The sequence below is a fragment of the Saccostrea cucullata genome, unplaced genomic scaffold (genome assembly GCF_032062105.1).
Source record: "Saccostrea cucullata isolate Sc308-1 unplaced genomic scaffold, CSIRO_AGI_Scuc_v1 ctg212, whole genome shotgun sequence".
Lineage (NCBI taxonomy): Eukaryota > Metazoa > Mollusca > Bivalvia > Ostreida > Ostreidae > Saccostrea > Saccostrea cuccullata.
In genome coordinates this window covers 305514-322932 of record NW_026928197.1, presented here as the reverse complement: position 1 = coordinate 322932, position 17419 = coordinate 305514, and the positions used below count along the sequence as shown (strand labels likewise).

At 36.7% G+C, this 17419-nt stretch overlaps 2 protein-coding genes across 2 annotated transcripts; one reads left to right on the top strand and one right to left on the bottom strand.

Moving 5' to 3' along the window:
* The first annotated feature begins 4951 nt into the window (after window positions 1-4951).
* On the top strand, window positions 4952-5296 carry LOC134276741 (3'-5' ssDNA/RNA exonuclease TatD-like). Its single transcript, XM_062759015.1, has one exon. It carries the CDS (start codon window positions 4952-4954, stop codon window positions 5294-5296), a length of 345 nt encoding a protein of 114 aa, XP_062614999.1.
* A 6651-nt stretch (window positions 5297-11947) lies between these two features.
* On the bottom strand, window positions 11948-13617 carry LOC134276752 (probable G-protein coupled receptor No18). Its single transcript, XM_062759037.1, has one exon. It carries the CDS (start codon window positions 13593-13595, stop codon window positions 12411-12413), a length of 1185 nt encoding a protein of 394 aa, XP_062615021.1. The 5' UTR covers window positions 13596-13617; the 3' UTR covers window positions 11948-12410.
* Between the last annotated feature and the right edge of the window lie 3802 nt (window positions 13618-17419).

The following is a 17419-nucleotide window of genomic DNA, read 5'->3' as shown; positions in this document are numbered from 1 at the left end:
TTCCCATAAAGTTGATATCCGACCCACCTGAAGGGCACCAAAGCTCTCACGTCCGGATACGGAGGACAGCATGTGTACCGCCTAACACTATTGCCAAAGTATCAGTTCAACTAGATAAACCATTATCAAGTGACTATGTTGTTTTCCCTTACATCTAAAATGTAATGTTCTTGGATCTCATACCCTTGGGAGCGGCTCTACCACAACTTTGAGCTTCATTAACGACTCGAATACATCCGTCAAGATCAAAGAGGGTACTGTGGTTGGGGAAGCTGAGGCTTATGCTGAAATATGTTCAAATGAGAGTGATGCTCTTCTCATTAGGAGGAACCAGAAATATGAATCTGATGATAAGTTACCAGAACATCTGACAGATCTGTACGATAGATCAACTTCGGGTCTTAGCGACAAGGAGAGGCATCATGTCAAACAGCTGCTAGTGGATTATCAGGACATATTTTCAAAGCATGATTTGGATTTGGGCTGTCTAACCTCAGTTACGCACAGAATAGACACCAAAGATAATCCACCTGTCAAGCATAAGATGAGGAGAACACCACTTGGTTTCCAGGATCAAGAAAAGGCACAACTAAACAAAATTCTAGATGCTGGTGTCATACAACCTTCCAGCTTGAATTGGGCGTCAGCACCAGTGCTCGTTAGAAAGAAAGATGGGTCCATGAGGTGGTGTGTAGACTACCGGGCACTTAATAAAAAAACAGTGAAAGATTGCTATCCACCGCTAATTATTGAGGACTGCTTAGACACACTTCAAGGAACTGAATATTTTGCTACCCTTGATATGGCCTCTTGTTACTACCAAATAATGATAGATGAGGAGGATAGGCACAAGACTGCTTTTATTACTCGTTATGGACTCTTTGAACACACCCGTATGGGGATGGGGCTATGCAATGCTCCTGCCACCTTCCAGAGGGCAATGCAACTAGTGCTTCGGGGTTTAACATGGACTCAAGTCTTGGTCTACCTAGATGATGTAGTAGTACTAGGTCGCAACTTTGAGGACAGTCTTCAAAATCTCAGGAAAACCTTTGACAGATTCAGGCAATATAATTTGAAGCTTAAGCCTAGAAAGTGTGTATTGTTTAAAAAGGAAGTAGAATTTCTGGGGAAAGTAGTCAGTAGTAAAGGCGTATCAATCGCGCCGTCGAAAACAGAAGCTGTTAGGAACTGGCCCACACCCACTAGTACCACTGAGTTGCTCTCTTTCTTGGGATTTCTAAATTACCATAGAGATCACATCCAGCACTACGCTGATATCTGTGCAATCCTGTACGACTTGGCAAATACGAAGGAAAGATGGACCTGGGACACTGTGCACCAAGAAGCATTTGAGAAGGCTAAGATGGCTCTATGTTCAGCACCTTGTTTGTCGTACCCTGACCCTGAAGGACTCTTCATCTTGGACACAGATGCCTCCGATAGGACCATTGGTGCCGTCCTATTACAGATACAGGAGGGCAAAGAAAAAGTAATTTGTTATGCAAGCCATGTACTCCTAAAGCCTCAACGCAAGTACTGCACGACTAGAAAAGAACTTTTGGCTGTAGTGAAGTTCTGCAGGCACTTTAGACACTACCTAATAGGGCGTCGGTTTCTCTTGCGCACAGATCATAACAGTCTTGTGTGGCTTATGCGATTTAAACACATATTGTCCATAGACCTGGCAAAAAGCATACAAATGTAGATGGAATGAGTCGCTTGCAGGACAATATTGCAGAGTATGACTGTTATAATGCAGGAGCAAACGTTGAAGATCTTCCTTGCGGTGGCTGCCATTATTTCCAGAGAGCACACTTACAATGGGGACGGTTCATTGAGGATGTAGATGTAGATCTATCAAGTCGATCATCTTTGTCTCCAGGATCCGTACTAAAAGTGAGGACAGTAATGCAACTAGATAAACAGCCTGGGCAAGGTGATTCCTCTGTGTGCAACTGGGCAGTTGGAAGTTCGCCATCTGAAGTACGATCAATGCAGGAAGAAGACAAAGATTTAAGTCCAATCATTAAGTGGCTGGAGAACGATATTGAGCCCAAGCAGTCAGAGCTCCGTTTACAGAGCCCAGGTACTCGGACACTGTGGATGAGTAGAAAGGATTTGCAGTTTATAGGCAGGCTTTTATATTACAGATGGGATGGAAAGGCAAACAGAAGTCTCTGCCTCCTTGTGCCAAAAGGACTACAGCGTTCAGTTTTACATGGTTGTCATGATATAAAGACCTCTGGCCATTTAGGCCAACAGAAGACTCTCGAGCGTCTTAAGCAAAATTATATGTGGTACAATATGTCCAGGGACTGCACAGATTATGTTGCCTCCTGCCAAACTTGCAATCCAAACAAAAAACCTAATGTGAGGCCGAAGGCTTCCTTAGGTCAGTATCATGCCGGTTTTCCCATGGAGCGTGTTCATTTGGATATCCTGGGACCATTTCATACAAGTGAGGATGGTAATAACTATGTACTGATGATGATTGATCAGTTTACCAAGTGGGTGGAGATGGCAGCCCTCCCTGACCAGTGTTCACTCTCTGTAGCACAGAAATTCTTAGTGCATTTTGTTGTCACATTCGGATGTCCCTTAGAAGTGCATACTGATCAAGGAAAGAATTTTGACAGCAATTTGTTTAAGGCCTTGTGTGAGACTCTACAAATAGCCAAAACACGGACTACACCCTACCATCCTTCATCAAATGGGCAGATAGAACGATACAACACCACTGTTCTCCAGATGATAAGATGTTACATAGAGAAAAATGATAAAAACTGGGATAGAGATCTCCCTCTCCTAGCAATGGCCCTTCACTCCACTATTCATCGTCAGACAGGTTATACCCCAAACCGCCTTATGCTTGGTCGAGAGGTTATTCAACCTGTCCATTTAATTTTCTTACTGGAAATATCCCAGATGGTCTTGACACTCAGGAGCCAAGTGATTGGTGCACTGACCTTGCAGCTCGTATCTCCAAGGCCCACTATGATGCACGTCAAAATATACAAATGGCCCAACTTCGTCAGAAAAGGGACTATGACCTTAGATTGTGTGAGAATCACTATAGTCCCGGAGATATTGTGTATAAGTTGGACTCGACAACTAAAATTGGTCAATCATCCAAACTCAGACCTCCATGGACAGGGCCCTATCTGGTAGTCTCATGTGATGCGCCACTTTACACTCTCAGGGATCAGAAAAAAGAGCATGTGCTACATCATGATCGGTTAAAACTGTGCAAAGACCGGGATATCCCCATGTGGTTACGAAGGCTGCGTCACCAGTATTTTCAGGATAATACATCAAGCACTATTTCTAAGGATCCAGGTTTTAGTATGGTTCAGGAATTCAAGGGACAGGATCCAGACGAAGATCTCACTGAATCAATAGAAAGTCAGGACCACAATGGAGCTTCGGATGATAACGAGCCTCTTGTGCTACCCAAGGTTGCTGTACAAACAAGACATGGAAGGAATATTAATCCTCCATCCAAGTACAAAGACTTTGTATAGAGTCATTATTTTGTACATAAGCCAATGTATATATCTCTTTCTATATTTCTTTTTCTCAGTTTTCTTTCTGGAAATAGCCAGTGGTCCTTAAATTCAGTGTACGATATTGTTATTTGTATAAGCGATTATATTTGTAGACTGCAAGAATAATGGAGGAAGATTTGTGGGATGTAAATTTTGTCCCTGACTATGACCCTTCATCTGAGAGTCAGTCGGAGGAGTGGATAACTCTGGATGAGGTGATGTTTGACACTAGCATCCCGGGAGATACCGGTACACAGGATGCGAACAAAGAGGGGCAGTCACCTACAGCATCTTCCACAGAAGATACCAGGACAGTAGTGCTTGGGGCTTTATGCTCTGGTAGTACTGGTCCACGAGCCGGGAAGTACAGCTGCCCTATCTGTGGTACCAAGCTCAGTGGACATGTAAAACGACATGTATTGCGGACTCATTTGCCATGGTTTTGGGTTGGGACACTTGCTTGCTGGGAATGCCGTCAATTAGAGGGATCAACCCTTAGTCTGGCAGTCAAGCACACCCTTGCCCACAAAGGTCAACAGAGGTTGTTTGATGACGAGAACCTCCATGAGTGGTGCCAGCTCTTTAATGGGTCCCCTCACTTGTTAAAAGAGTGGCTCGGACTGGACAGTTTGGAGTGTTTGCGCCAGTTTGCATCGTCAAACCTGTATGACAGTGTAGTGGGAGAATTTAATACACAGGAGACGCAGTTGATGACTTTCTACTCTACCCATTACAGTGAACACCGAGTCGCCCAGTTTAAGCTTAAACCATTGAACCATGTAGCATGTTTTCTGCATTGGCAGGCTGTTGGTACCCTACTGAAGGGCTTGAGTATGGAGCAGCAGGAAATGTTCAGGCAGCATCAACAGCGACTTTTGGCGAATGGCATGACCATTGATAGACCCTTTACTATAGCAGGGAACCCCGTCATGGCCAGGATTGTCGACAGTCATTTCCACCTCGACCAAATTCTGCGCCGGACCAACTTCAAGACCTGGTTTGAACTAGAGCAGCAGTTCGGTGGAAGGGTTCAGGTGCTACATGCCGTAGCTAACTATGTCTTTCCCCGTCAATGGGAATCTTGGCAGGAACACATATTAGATGCCAAAAACATATCAGTCTCCTTTGGTATCCACCCACATGTTGCTGACCTGGCAGAGCAGTACCTTGACAAGCTCATGGACTTAGTAACACACCAGCGTTGTGTAGCCATCGGGGAGGTTGGGATTGATCTCACCAACTGCAGATGTAACCCCTGTGTGAGGCCAGAGGCATGTAGGGAGCGTTTGCTGCAGGACCAACAGGACATTTTAGCAGATGTCCTTAACTTGGCAAGAGATGTCGGTTAGCCTGTAATTCTACACTGCAGGGATGATGGATCCGGTGAGGCAGCCAAACGCACCATGGCCATGATCCGTATGATGGACATGACACACCATGCTTTCCATCGACATTGCTTCACAGGTTCTGTGGAGGAGCTACGCCAGTGGGAGATGGAATTGCCTGCAGTGAAATTTGGCGTCACAATGAGATCAGCGCAGGACCCAAATCTGGTGGCCAGGATCCCAGTTGAGCGCTTGTTGTTGGAGACAGATGCTCCATATTTATTACCAGCTCCTGGATGCAAGATGAACCACCCCTGGAACCTAGCATCTCTTGCTGCACAGGTTGCTTCTATCCGCAACACGCCAGTTTCATTTATCCTGGAGACATGTAACAACAATGCCAGGCAGTTCTACAGATTATAATTTTTTTTCTTTCTCATCATGTTCATCAGTTATATAGTGTATTTTCTATATATGTATATATTAATTACTTCAGAAAAAGTAATTTTTGTTATGCAAGTGTATAAATGCATTGTATATTTTTCATGACTACTCAACATTTTTCTTACAACATGTATATGTGAAGGGATTATGTCTCTCACCGGTACTTTGTTGACAAGTAGTCATGATTGGGCAGTATTTGTATGTATATTTTTGTACTTTTGCTCAAGTTGACATTTAGATGATTTTGTACAATATTGGGGGTGGATTTTTCAAATATAATTACTGATTGATAAAATTCGCCAATGGATACCCTTGGCTCTACAAGGAGGGGAGGAGTGTGGTACCACAGCCCGACTCATCCGTGTACGACCTATCTCGACTAACATTGATCTCCCTGACCTCCATCTTGCCAGACGTCTGCTAGACATAGCCTGTCTTATCGACCTAATCTGGAGGGATTTGTCAGGTAATTCGTCGACCATTACGACAATACGAATACACTTCCCCAAAATAAAACCTGCCTTAATGTCCTATAACAAAAACTTTAATCATAGTGCAAATTAGTTATAGATCATGTGCTGTATGAAAAGTACCAAAAAAGAGACAAGTTTATTTCAAAGGATTCTATTTCTATTACCAATCATGCGATTCTAAAGAATAAATAGTTATAGGTACCGCATAAATCAAGCTCGCAAAATATTGTTGACTACGCAGCAGGCACACAACGTTGTTTAAACGTTGAATATTAGTTGAAGCTGGGCTTAGACGTTGATAAATCTAGATACAATATTGATTCAACGTTGACTTTTCAACGTTGAAAATTTAACGTTGAATCAACATTGAATTCAAATTGAGTGCCAACATTGATTCAACGTCGGATGACCAATCCTATTTTTCGCTGATAGATAATTTGGACTGTGATAGTGTCGGACTATAACAGTGTCGAACCATAACGAGGTCGGACTTGACAAAGTCGCACTATTATCATTACTAACTATTATAACAAACAAGATTGGTAAATATAGGAATTTTACACATTCAATGATAAATATGAATTCAGTACGAATTTGCCAAAGTATGAATTAAGAGCATACGCAGTAGGACATCCGAAAAATATTCAAAAAGACAACATAACACAACCCTCAGGACTCAACACCAAGATTTAATAAAAAAAATTACTCTTTAAAGAAAATATTTCGGCATGTCAGAGTACTAGTATCATTGAGGAGACATAATTTGTCGAAATGCATATCTGGTGCATCAAAAGTTGTACCGTATAAGATTTGCATCTTACCTTGGAATGGTTTCATGTTCTGGACTATTTCATGACCACATGTGAAAATACAAAACGTTTGTAAATGCTCGGGTTTTGTAACATGATTAATTTATAAAATGTATTTTGGTGAAAATTATTGTAACACAATTAACTATTGATAGGAAATTAAACACTTACTGTTTACAATATATAATTTTTTTTTCATATAGTGATATACCGTATGTTTTCATTTAAGGGGTCCCGACCCTCTGCTATAAATTTCACCTTAGAAAGTTTTAAATTTGTAATATTGATTTTCATAAACAACAATAACATTAGAGCCACATGAAAAATAGTTTGAAATATAAAGCGCTGCTTATTTTTTCAGAAATTATTTTTATGTGCAGATCATGAAATGAAGAAATTGAACACAGAGAATAGAAAGAGTACCGATTTATTACCACAACATTAAATATAATATATGAGGTGCATATAATAATATAATAATAATAATAATTACTATTATATCTATTTAAATCATGTTAGAAAACATCATGGAGCGATGTTTCCTTAGTCAGCAAATCACAATGTTGTATGTGGTTGTAAGAAAAAAAATATATCTGTGATGAGGAGTTATCTTATTTTTTAATATTTCTTCATGTGAAAAAAAGTCATTCTAATTGAAATACTGTATTAAGTACTTGAAATATTAAACCATTTTTAAAATGGTACTTAAAAAGATACAACTTATTCAATTTATAAGGCATTTGATGTTGGATTTAAATGTTTTATTGTTAAATATAATAAAACAATTACAAAGAAATTTGCAAAAGAAATAGAAAGTAGTGTTTCCAACATATATTTTATCTCCTCAAATTGACTACTCAGAGGTCTCAGGAAACTGATTAAGAAAACTGTGAGTAGTATTACTATTTTGTACTGTGAAAGTTACCTGTCTTATCAGAGGGTCGCTATCCCTTCAACAATTATGAAGGCATTTTAGCAACCATGCAATAAAACGGTTGAAATTTTAAGTAAGTATATTAATTATTACTATATGACACCCCCCCTTTCCAAAATAAATAATTGAATAAATAATCAACTGTTTTTCAACATATAATCAACGTTGATTATCAATGTTGATTCAATGTTAAGACTTCAACGTTGATACAAATTTTCAAAATCTAACATAAAATCAGTGTTGAATCAACATAGAAAAACAACGTTGATTCAAAGTTTATTCAATGTTTTGTGCCTGCTGGGTATATGTTCAGTTTTCCTGGTGTTCTTCATATACAACAGAAATATACAACAGAAATGCCAGAAAAAATCAGAATTTAGAGATTATATGATAATTTTAGCTTGAATTCTGATCGTTATCTTTTTTTTCAAAGAGTTCTTTTTAATTGGCAAGCTACAGATAACCTAAAACACTTCAAAACTTTCAGCTTCTTTTACAGACTAGTGGTAGAGCGTTCGCTTCGTGATCGGGAGGCCCGGGTTCGATTCTCGTCCGCGGTGCCGCGTCAAACCAAAGACGTAAACATAAGTATTGACTGTTCCTCCGCTAAACGCTTGGCATTAGAAGTGAAAGTCACGGGATTTTGCGGATATGACCTTAAAAACGTAGGTCCAGTGTCACAGTAGGCGTTGGCACGATAAAAAACCCTGAATGCTCAATGGCCCTGGTGCCGAGAATAAGTCTAAACTTGAAGCCCTTCACCGGCATACGGTGAAGTCTCAACATGAGTGAAAAATGTTCGAGTAAGACGTTAAACAACATACAATCAATCTATCAATCTTCTGCAGACATTTATTTAACATCAAAAGCCTGCAAATAAACACCTGTTAAACAATTTTTATAGCTCATCATAAGTGGGCTTGACCAAAATTGCTTAAACCGCACTATATTTAGATATTTCAAACAATGCCTTTTCATTTATATGTTTATCAATCAGGCCGGAAAGTTACACATACTTGACGAAAATATAAGTGAAAATAATTGAAATAATATCCCTACTACTTAACTGTATGAAAGAAATAATGGGGACTGGCTTCTACGTATTTCCTTCCTAATACTCCCAATTCCTCGTTCATTTGGTTCAAATTAAGTAGGATTGAAAGTTTAGCAAATATTATAATTTTGAGAAAATAGAGAAAAAATTTGTTTACAAAACTCGGAGGTGTTGCTAAATCATTAGGAAAGCTTCTGTTTCAATCCATGCATTTACATCCGAAAAAGAAATCATGCAATGAATTCAAACAGTGAGAAATACTGGCTCATCCCCGTGATGAAAAATAAAAAAAGAAGACAAGCTTATATATAGAATATATAATTTTGTATGTTATTGGCCTTCTATCAACCATCAATGAATCAATAAATGTTCATTAGTTGTATCCAATCCGACTTGATCCCCAGTTTGTAAATATCCTCGATGAATTTCCGACAATTTGATTGATTATATGTTGTTTTATGTCCCATTGGAGAATTTTTTCAATCATGTAGAGACGTCACGTCACCATATACCGGTGAAAAGCTTCAAATTTTGACCGTTACTGGGCACTCTGGGCCATTGAGCAGTGAGGGTTTTCATCGTGACAACGCCAGCAGTAACACGGGGCATCGGTTGATACGGTCTCGGTCGAAGGACCCGAGACCTTCACTTTGAGTGCCGAGCACATGGCGATTTAACAGTTGCTACCATTTTTATAGACCTAAGTCAGTCGCTGCCGTGATTCAAACTCAAGACCAATACGGAGCGAGTGCGCTACCGACTAAACAACCGTGAACAAGAAGACAGAGGGTTCTATGTAGTTAGGAAACATACGTTTGGAAAGAAAAGACGTTGTTAGATTTCAGTGAAGAAACAGGAAATTATGCAGCAAGCATCGTTTCATTATTTGTAAACAAGGAAGGCTAATGCTAGACGTTAAGTGAAATCCTCCCTATGTATGAATAAAAGGCTCTGGACAAAAAGGGAAAGTAACACCGCAATGGTTCACCTGATAAACGACATCCCAATCGGTAATCAGCGTGAACTTAAGAGCATTTTAAACACTTCGGTATATTTAAGGATGTACAACACACCTACCCCAAAAAATTCCTGTCGTTTAATTTTCGTTATTTTTGTATATTTAGTACATGACTATATCTACTGCAGGTATGCACATTTTGGACAAAATCGTTCGAGTGGTTTTTGGACAGGAACTTCCAAAAGTTACCCCCCTTTAGTTGTTTACAAGGAGAGAAAATTTTTAATCAATGAACTACTTAAACCTTGATTTTCAAAAAAGCCAGGTTAGATATAAATGTCAAATTTCATTGGCTTATTCCTTTAACCATTTAACACAAAAACATAGTCATCTTTTTGATATAAATATCATCAAAATAATTTTTAAAGACCTTAAACTGAAAAACTATGAATTATCTAAGCCTTGAAAATTGCGTATTTTTCAAATTGAAAATTTTTTTTGTGAAAAAACTTGTCGTTTAATTTTGGTAAAAAACTTTATTTAGGTAGCTGGTAGTAAAAATAATCTTCATAATTTTTTGTATAATTTTTGTACGACCAGTTTTGATTTAATAGCGGAAAATTACCCCCTCCCCCTTTCTCAATAAATCACATTCCCGCGCGTCTTTCAGACCGGGGTCGATCACTTTGTTATATGAATCCACAAATACACATTAAAAAAATTAAATTGGAATACTGCTTTTGCTTCAAAAATATATTAACTTACGAATTTAAAAGTTTTCATATGTAAAGCGTATTTAAATGTAGATTTTTAGGCAATTTTTGAGTACCCCTATCACCCCCACCCCTTCCTTTTTTGCGTCGCAGACCATTAGCGTTTGACGAAACGTCGTTTACAGTGCAAATATACTGGTATTTCGTCATTTAAATCCCGGAGGTATGCATGCATTAATTTTTAAATTCATGAATGCAGAATAAATAAATATTGACTACTCTTTTTATATGTATTAATCAGGAAAAAATTACTGAAGGATTTTAGTGTTTAGTCCATATATGTATGCGTTATGCATTCCATATCACATGAAACCTGGATACGAATTCAAGTTTTGTTGAACTTGAATATGTTGATTTTTAATTTTATTTCTTTAATTTTATTCATTAAAAAATGGTGTGTGTTCAACTCTCTTGTGATATAAATGGAATAATTGTAGTTTCTTTCATGTCATTATTTCAAACGAGACAGTATGTGGCCGTGGGGATACATCGACATTTGCATAGATGTAAACCCCTCATGATATTGTACGCATTTCTTTCAATGTCGTCGCTTCTAAAGTTAAAAAAAAAATTCCGTATTCGTCTACATTAACTTCAAAATATCAAACATTAAACTCTTCATCTATTTCAATTTATATCAAATCGCACTTTGATATTTTTCAAAATCTTATAAGCAACGTTTTGTTTTGATTCGAGGAAATGCGAACAGACATTGTACAGAAAGTCAAACGATTTGCTGCAATAGGATATTCATAAATGCAGATAATTTCAGTACAAGTTAACAATTCTTTTCAATTCTATACTTACATTGTGTATATGAGGTCTATTGTATTCAATTCTCGGATTTATCAGGTCTTGCTGTAAATGTATCTCATTCTGTGGAAAACCGTGAATAAAGGGAGGAAAATAAACATCTCCTACATTTTCAGAGTTGTTCCTCTTTGATCAGTAAGGGTCTGAGAACAACATCGATTTTACATTGTAAAAAGATTTTTTTGTTTATTTATTGTTGTTTTATTTAGTTAAAGAAGAAAAACAATATTTATATCGTAAATGCACAAATTGTAATGAAGACCATTAATCGGAATGTTATATAGCCAATTGTACATAATGAGAATTTCGGCAATGTAAAATAAAATTTTCAGAATAAAAAAAAAATGCTGCGCTTTGATCAAAAATACAATTTATTGTATATGAAATGAAATGAAATAAACATTAAGGGATGGTATTTTATGTCTTGCTTTTTACGGAGTTTAATCGGGTTAATTAAAAAATACTTATTGATTGAGTATGATACGCACAATTACAGCCAAGCCCCATATCCCAATTTTCTTTCATGATTGATATACATCGGGATCGTTTTACTCGTCGTTTTGACGCTTTATTTTTGACGTTAAATTTGACGTCACGTCAAACGTTCAATTGAAATCGCAAGAGTTATCTCCCCCGGTGTGTTGTACGTCTTTAAACTTCTAATAATTATTTTATGTTTTGTTCAATTTTATTGCGTAGTCTCAAATAAAGAAACAACTGAAGGGCAGATGATACAAACAAACTTTTATTATAAAATTAAAAATAACAACTTGAGTCATATTTAAATGAGTAAAATGAACAAGGTTCACAACGTAGTTTATTCTCTCAAAAATTCCCCAATGTTCGGATCTGAAAGGAAACTACTTGTATAGATTAAAAAGGATGATCGCAGAGAGTAAGAATTTTGAACACCACAGAAGGTTTATAATTTCTAAACATTTAAGAAAGTTATTGGCAATTAAGAAAGTTGTTGTTTGTATCATTTGCAACAAAAATGGACCCCAAAATATATGCTTATCCAGGCATCCATTGTTGGTATGTTTCATCTGTCCTAAATTTATTTCACATCATTTTATTAATTTTTAACATGATGATTTCTGAATTGAGAATCTTTCCTGAAAGAAAATAAATGGTAAAATAAAAACTTGCCCTTTGAGATAGAATGTAAGTCGTCATGGATATTGTCTATCTACAGAGAAATATTAAACTAGACATAAAACGGAGACTTAAACGACATTATCAAGAAAAGAATGAAAAAGAACAACAATAAAATGTTACATTAGCATCTGCAGAATCTGAAGAAATGTTTTATCTGTTTTGCAAACATATTGTCCAGGAAAGCGTATATGAAAGGATTAGTAATATTGTTTATGATGTACATTCTGTACACAAACAAGACCCCAGCTCTAGCGGAGTCCGAGAATTCCTCCCAAAATTTGGGATTCCTGGCTTCTAGCAGCATAATAATGACCTTTGGGATATAGCAGATGAGGAAAATGACTGTGATTAGCATGAACATCAGAGTGAATTTGTAGACAACTTTACGGTTGTCTTTCTCCTTTCTTTTCTTTGCACTGGACTTGAAGGGAACTGTTTTTCTTACAGTGGGTGTTGTATCGATGGTAGGGGGCGTTCCTGTTGCTGTAGAAGAAGTTGGAGCAGGTTGAATGCTAGACAGTCCGATGTCTTCGGTCCCATTTTCTGTATCACTCAGTGGGTTATCACTACTTGAGACTCCAACTTGAGATTGATCGGTCTTACTGGCGTGTTCTGTCCCAAAGTTGTTACTTGTCTTCGTATACTTGAAATGCTTAAGAATAGTGTATCCTATCTTGGTATAAAGACAAATAAGAGTAATAATGATTGTTATAGCTGCCAAGACTAGAATTCCTCCAAAAATCAAAGACCCAGTTTTGTTGACGGTCTTCAGTCTGCTGCATCTTAAACCAGTTATGCCCTCTGCATCATTGGGAAAGGGTACGGAACCATAAAAATGAGTCATGGGCACAGATAAGGTGAACGCTGTTATTAACGCAATACACATCGCAACTCTTTTCCACTTTAATGTCATCTGCTTGCAAAGAGGCTTGCAGACCTTCCGATATCTGTGCACAGCAATTATCAATAGAATAAAAAGAGAACAAAAAGTTGTAAAAGCTGCGAAGAACCACCACGCTTTACACAAATCTGTGTTATTAAACTGGGCTTGCATCATGTTAAGAGCAATACCGAATGAACCGCATACAAAGGAGGCCCACAAATCTGCAAAGGCAAGAAATGGGATAAAATACCTTTCTTCTTTGTTGCCTTTCATTTTAAATCCATAAATTAGAATGACGACAGAATTTCCCACCAGTCCTATAATAATATACAGAGAGAGGATCACATTATTCGGAGTTAACCCTTTGGCTAGTTTACTATTCCACTTTTCAAGTTTCTCGGATAAATATGTGTCGTTATCCATTTCTCCTATATGATTTTAATGAGAGCTTCCTGGTTCACGATATTTTATTCTATTCAGTTATTCATTGTTATGTATGCATGCACCGTTTGCATTGTGTTTGTCACGTGCAGTTACTCAAAAGTAAGGGTTTCAATCAAATAATACGTGCGTTATATATACATGCATGTGTGGTACAGGATGATATTCATATAAGGCTTTATTGTGAATGATGCAAAATACTGATCTACGTAAATGTTTCCCACAAAAAAAGTAAAATAGTAATCGACTAAAACAAGAAAGTTTCTGATGTAAGTAATTATAATATAATTAATTGACAATAATTAGTTAATTAATTTGTAAAATTTATTACAGTGAGGAGAGTGAGTAAACAAAAAGGTGGATTGTCTTATGCTTAAAAACGTTCACCTTAAAAACATTGGTATTTTTTTCCCTCTGTTAAACAGGTGCTAGTAGGTTTGTTAGTGGCGAAGGTCTGTACATAATGCACAGTTTTCCTTCCAATCATTCTAATAAATGCCCCTCTTGTTATATTTTAATTGTTTTATTGTGTTTGGAAGATTAAAGACAATGAATATTGTTTTACAGTTAAAAATGTCCCTTGTGAGGTCAACCTTATAGAATATGCACCCCAGACCTCGCCCATGAGTCAGGTAAGGGAATGGTACAGTGTCCTGATACATATACCACGATATTACATTTATTCGCCAGGGGATTCTTACCTCCTCTAGGTACCTTATCTCATCTCTGGACTTTCTAGGAATCGGTGTTTACATGTATGTCCTGTTCGAAACATTTAAATTTTAAGAATTCTTAAATCGATTTCTTTTCATTACTTATCCCTCTTTATCTAGGTTATGCAATTTGAATGAAAAAAAAACGTATCAAGAAGACAGCAATGACAGATCTTATTCACAGCGTAAAAACAAATGTCTACTTCATAGTATTCATTTGGTATTAATACGACCAGAAATTCGTCTGAAATCTTGTTTTGAAACGCTTATTTTTGTGTCCTTAAATTTTTGTTGTTTTCTTGATTGGAAAACAAACATTTTTGTGAATTTTTAAAATTAATTGTCTTCACATTTTTCCATATGCCCAAACAAGGCGGACATGCTCAGTCGACAGTGCATGCTTAGGCCTCCATTGATATGATCCCACCTCTGATGGTTTAAGAGGTCTGTGTTTGCTCTGCCAGTGATTTGTGTTGTTTCATAACATTTGAGCTTGATTACTGTTCCCCTTATTTCATCAATAGAATTTTTCACTCCTTGATGTTGATGTTTTTCTTGATGTTTTTCACTCCTCACTGTTGAATTCTGAACAGATTTATTCTTAATTTGTCACTTAAACCACGTGAACCCCTTAAATGAATAATTTACTACAATTCTTAAAGTCACAGTTATCGGAACTTTACTAAGAGCTTTGAAATGAATTCAAAACATTCTTTGACATTTGTAAGTTATGAACACCAGTAAGGCTTTTTTTTTTAATTTATATTTTTCTCATAATAAACAAAGAGGTAATAGCTGAACATATTTACATTTATGAAGACAAGTAAAGTTAATTTGAAAAGTGCATTTCTCTTGTTGCAAACTTGTTCAGAAAGGACACGGAGAAAAAGGTATAATAATTTAAAAGACATAAAACACTGGCGGTATTAATTTGTTTTTCCCTTTGAGGTCTACGATTTCTTTTGTAAATATTTCTTTCTTCCTTGTTTTAAAATTAAATTTTTTTTTTCAAATGGTTTCCATCTTGAGAAGGGAATTGTTGCATAGAAAATTAAAGAATCACACAGATAAAGAAGATACTGAAGTTCTATCCCAAAATTTTAAAATCTTTCACTAATTTACCATTATAATTATTTTCCTCCTTTTTCAGATTTGTTAGAAATACCCGAGTCCAAGTTGTTAAAAAAGACTTGTACAGAAGAATTATAAAATCAAATTACAAATGGCTTCTTCGACGGATTTTGTATGTTATTTCACGATCATGACAAAAAGCACAGGGCGGATGAAACCAGTCGTCAGAGGATGCGCACACCTCCAGTGCACCTGATCTCACCAATGATGTTTTGAGGGTCCATGTTGGCTCTGCTCTAATTTAGATTGTTTAATTGAATTTTGATCTTGAATATTGTTCGTTATCTCCATATATTTTATTCTGAAATTCCATTTCAAAAGGAATTAGATTTTCAAAGCAGAAAAATAACAATCACAACAAGGCTTCAGATTTTTTCATATAATGTACACATGTCCTAGACAAAAACAGATTAATTCATTGGTCAATGCGATGTCACTTGATATAAAAATACATATAAAACATTTCAGACAAATTACATAAAGAAAATAAAGAAAATAATGATATATTTAATACCTTGAATATTTCATTAAGTCAGAAACAAGACAAGAGTCTCTCCTTAAAAATAACGAAGACACTACATCTGATGTTCAGAATGAACTGTTGTATTTACTATTTACTGTATGTACAGCAAAGTTCGTTCAGTACCGAATTCACGGATATACGGATATAAATTTAACTCATTCCTTATACGGATATAACGAATTAAGGATACAGCAGAGTAATTTTATAGGTTCCAGTAACTTTGTTATCACAGTGTTTTATTGTACCATGATAAGGGTTCACTATGAAAAGCATTTTTGTACAAGCAATATATAGTTAACATTTTCTACGTATCTACGAGGAATGTCCAGTAATATCGTGATGAAGTTTTTTGGATTGAAAAATTATCACTGCGTTCTGAAATTTTCACCACTCTTTAGTGAATTTTCTGTCAATATACATAGCAAATTTCAAATAGATATATGCATGAATAATCAATTTATGAGATTTTATGTGATGCGTTGTATCGAGTTACGGAGCATGGATGATACCAGAAAAGTGTCTAAAGCAGCGACACGTTCCTCTTCGCTAAAAAAAAGGGTTGGATGTCACTTGAATTTAAGAATTCCATCGATGCACATATATTAGTTTCCCTTTATTTCTGCAGAAACAGTCGAGGGACCATTATCGCGCACACATGTCATTGAGGCCTTCTGAAGAATTATTAGTAAGTTATGGACGGTATTCTCATCATCATTCAGCTACAGTGATAGCGTCTTTCACTATTACAATAACTGTTTCGCTGTATCTTTTGCTATACTTAAGTACTCAATCAAAAAGATTTCGCTAAGAAAACCCCAATTTCAATTGCATATTAAAAATCAGGTGATTTTTTTTTGCGTGGACCCTGCGGTCCACGCAAAAATATATAAGCGAGGTTAATCCGGATATATAAACCTGGGCAAACGACAGGTACGCATGCGCGAGAATGCTAGAGAGTTTGCACCTCAGGTAACTTGGCAACTGATGACAATAATTCGCCTTATTCGAATTAAAATATGGCATTCATAGGCAAATCGCGCTTTTAAATCTGCATATCGCCTTTACATATTCATTGGCAGATCCGATTTTCTCTCTTTCACTTTTACACACACTTTTATACATAAACTAAACATTGATTCTATTGTAAAAGTATTTCAAGAAGTTGCAGTATATAGATACATGTTACTTTACAACTTGAATGAAAATTGTCAGTCAACGACTTGTATTAGCTTTTGAAAGATAGAACAAGTTTTCACCGGCATTTATTTTGTTTTGCGCATCAAGACTCGCAAAATTATTTAATATTTCAGCAAACTAAATATCGTTTGATAAAGGTCTGTAGCAATGGCTTTTAATGTGTGTGAGGGGGAGGGGGGGGGGCTCCAACAAAATGAATCTGCATACTACAGAGCTGTGCTACTTGTGAACCATCAGATCTG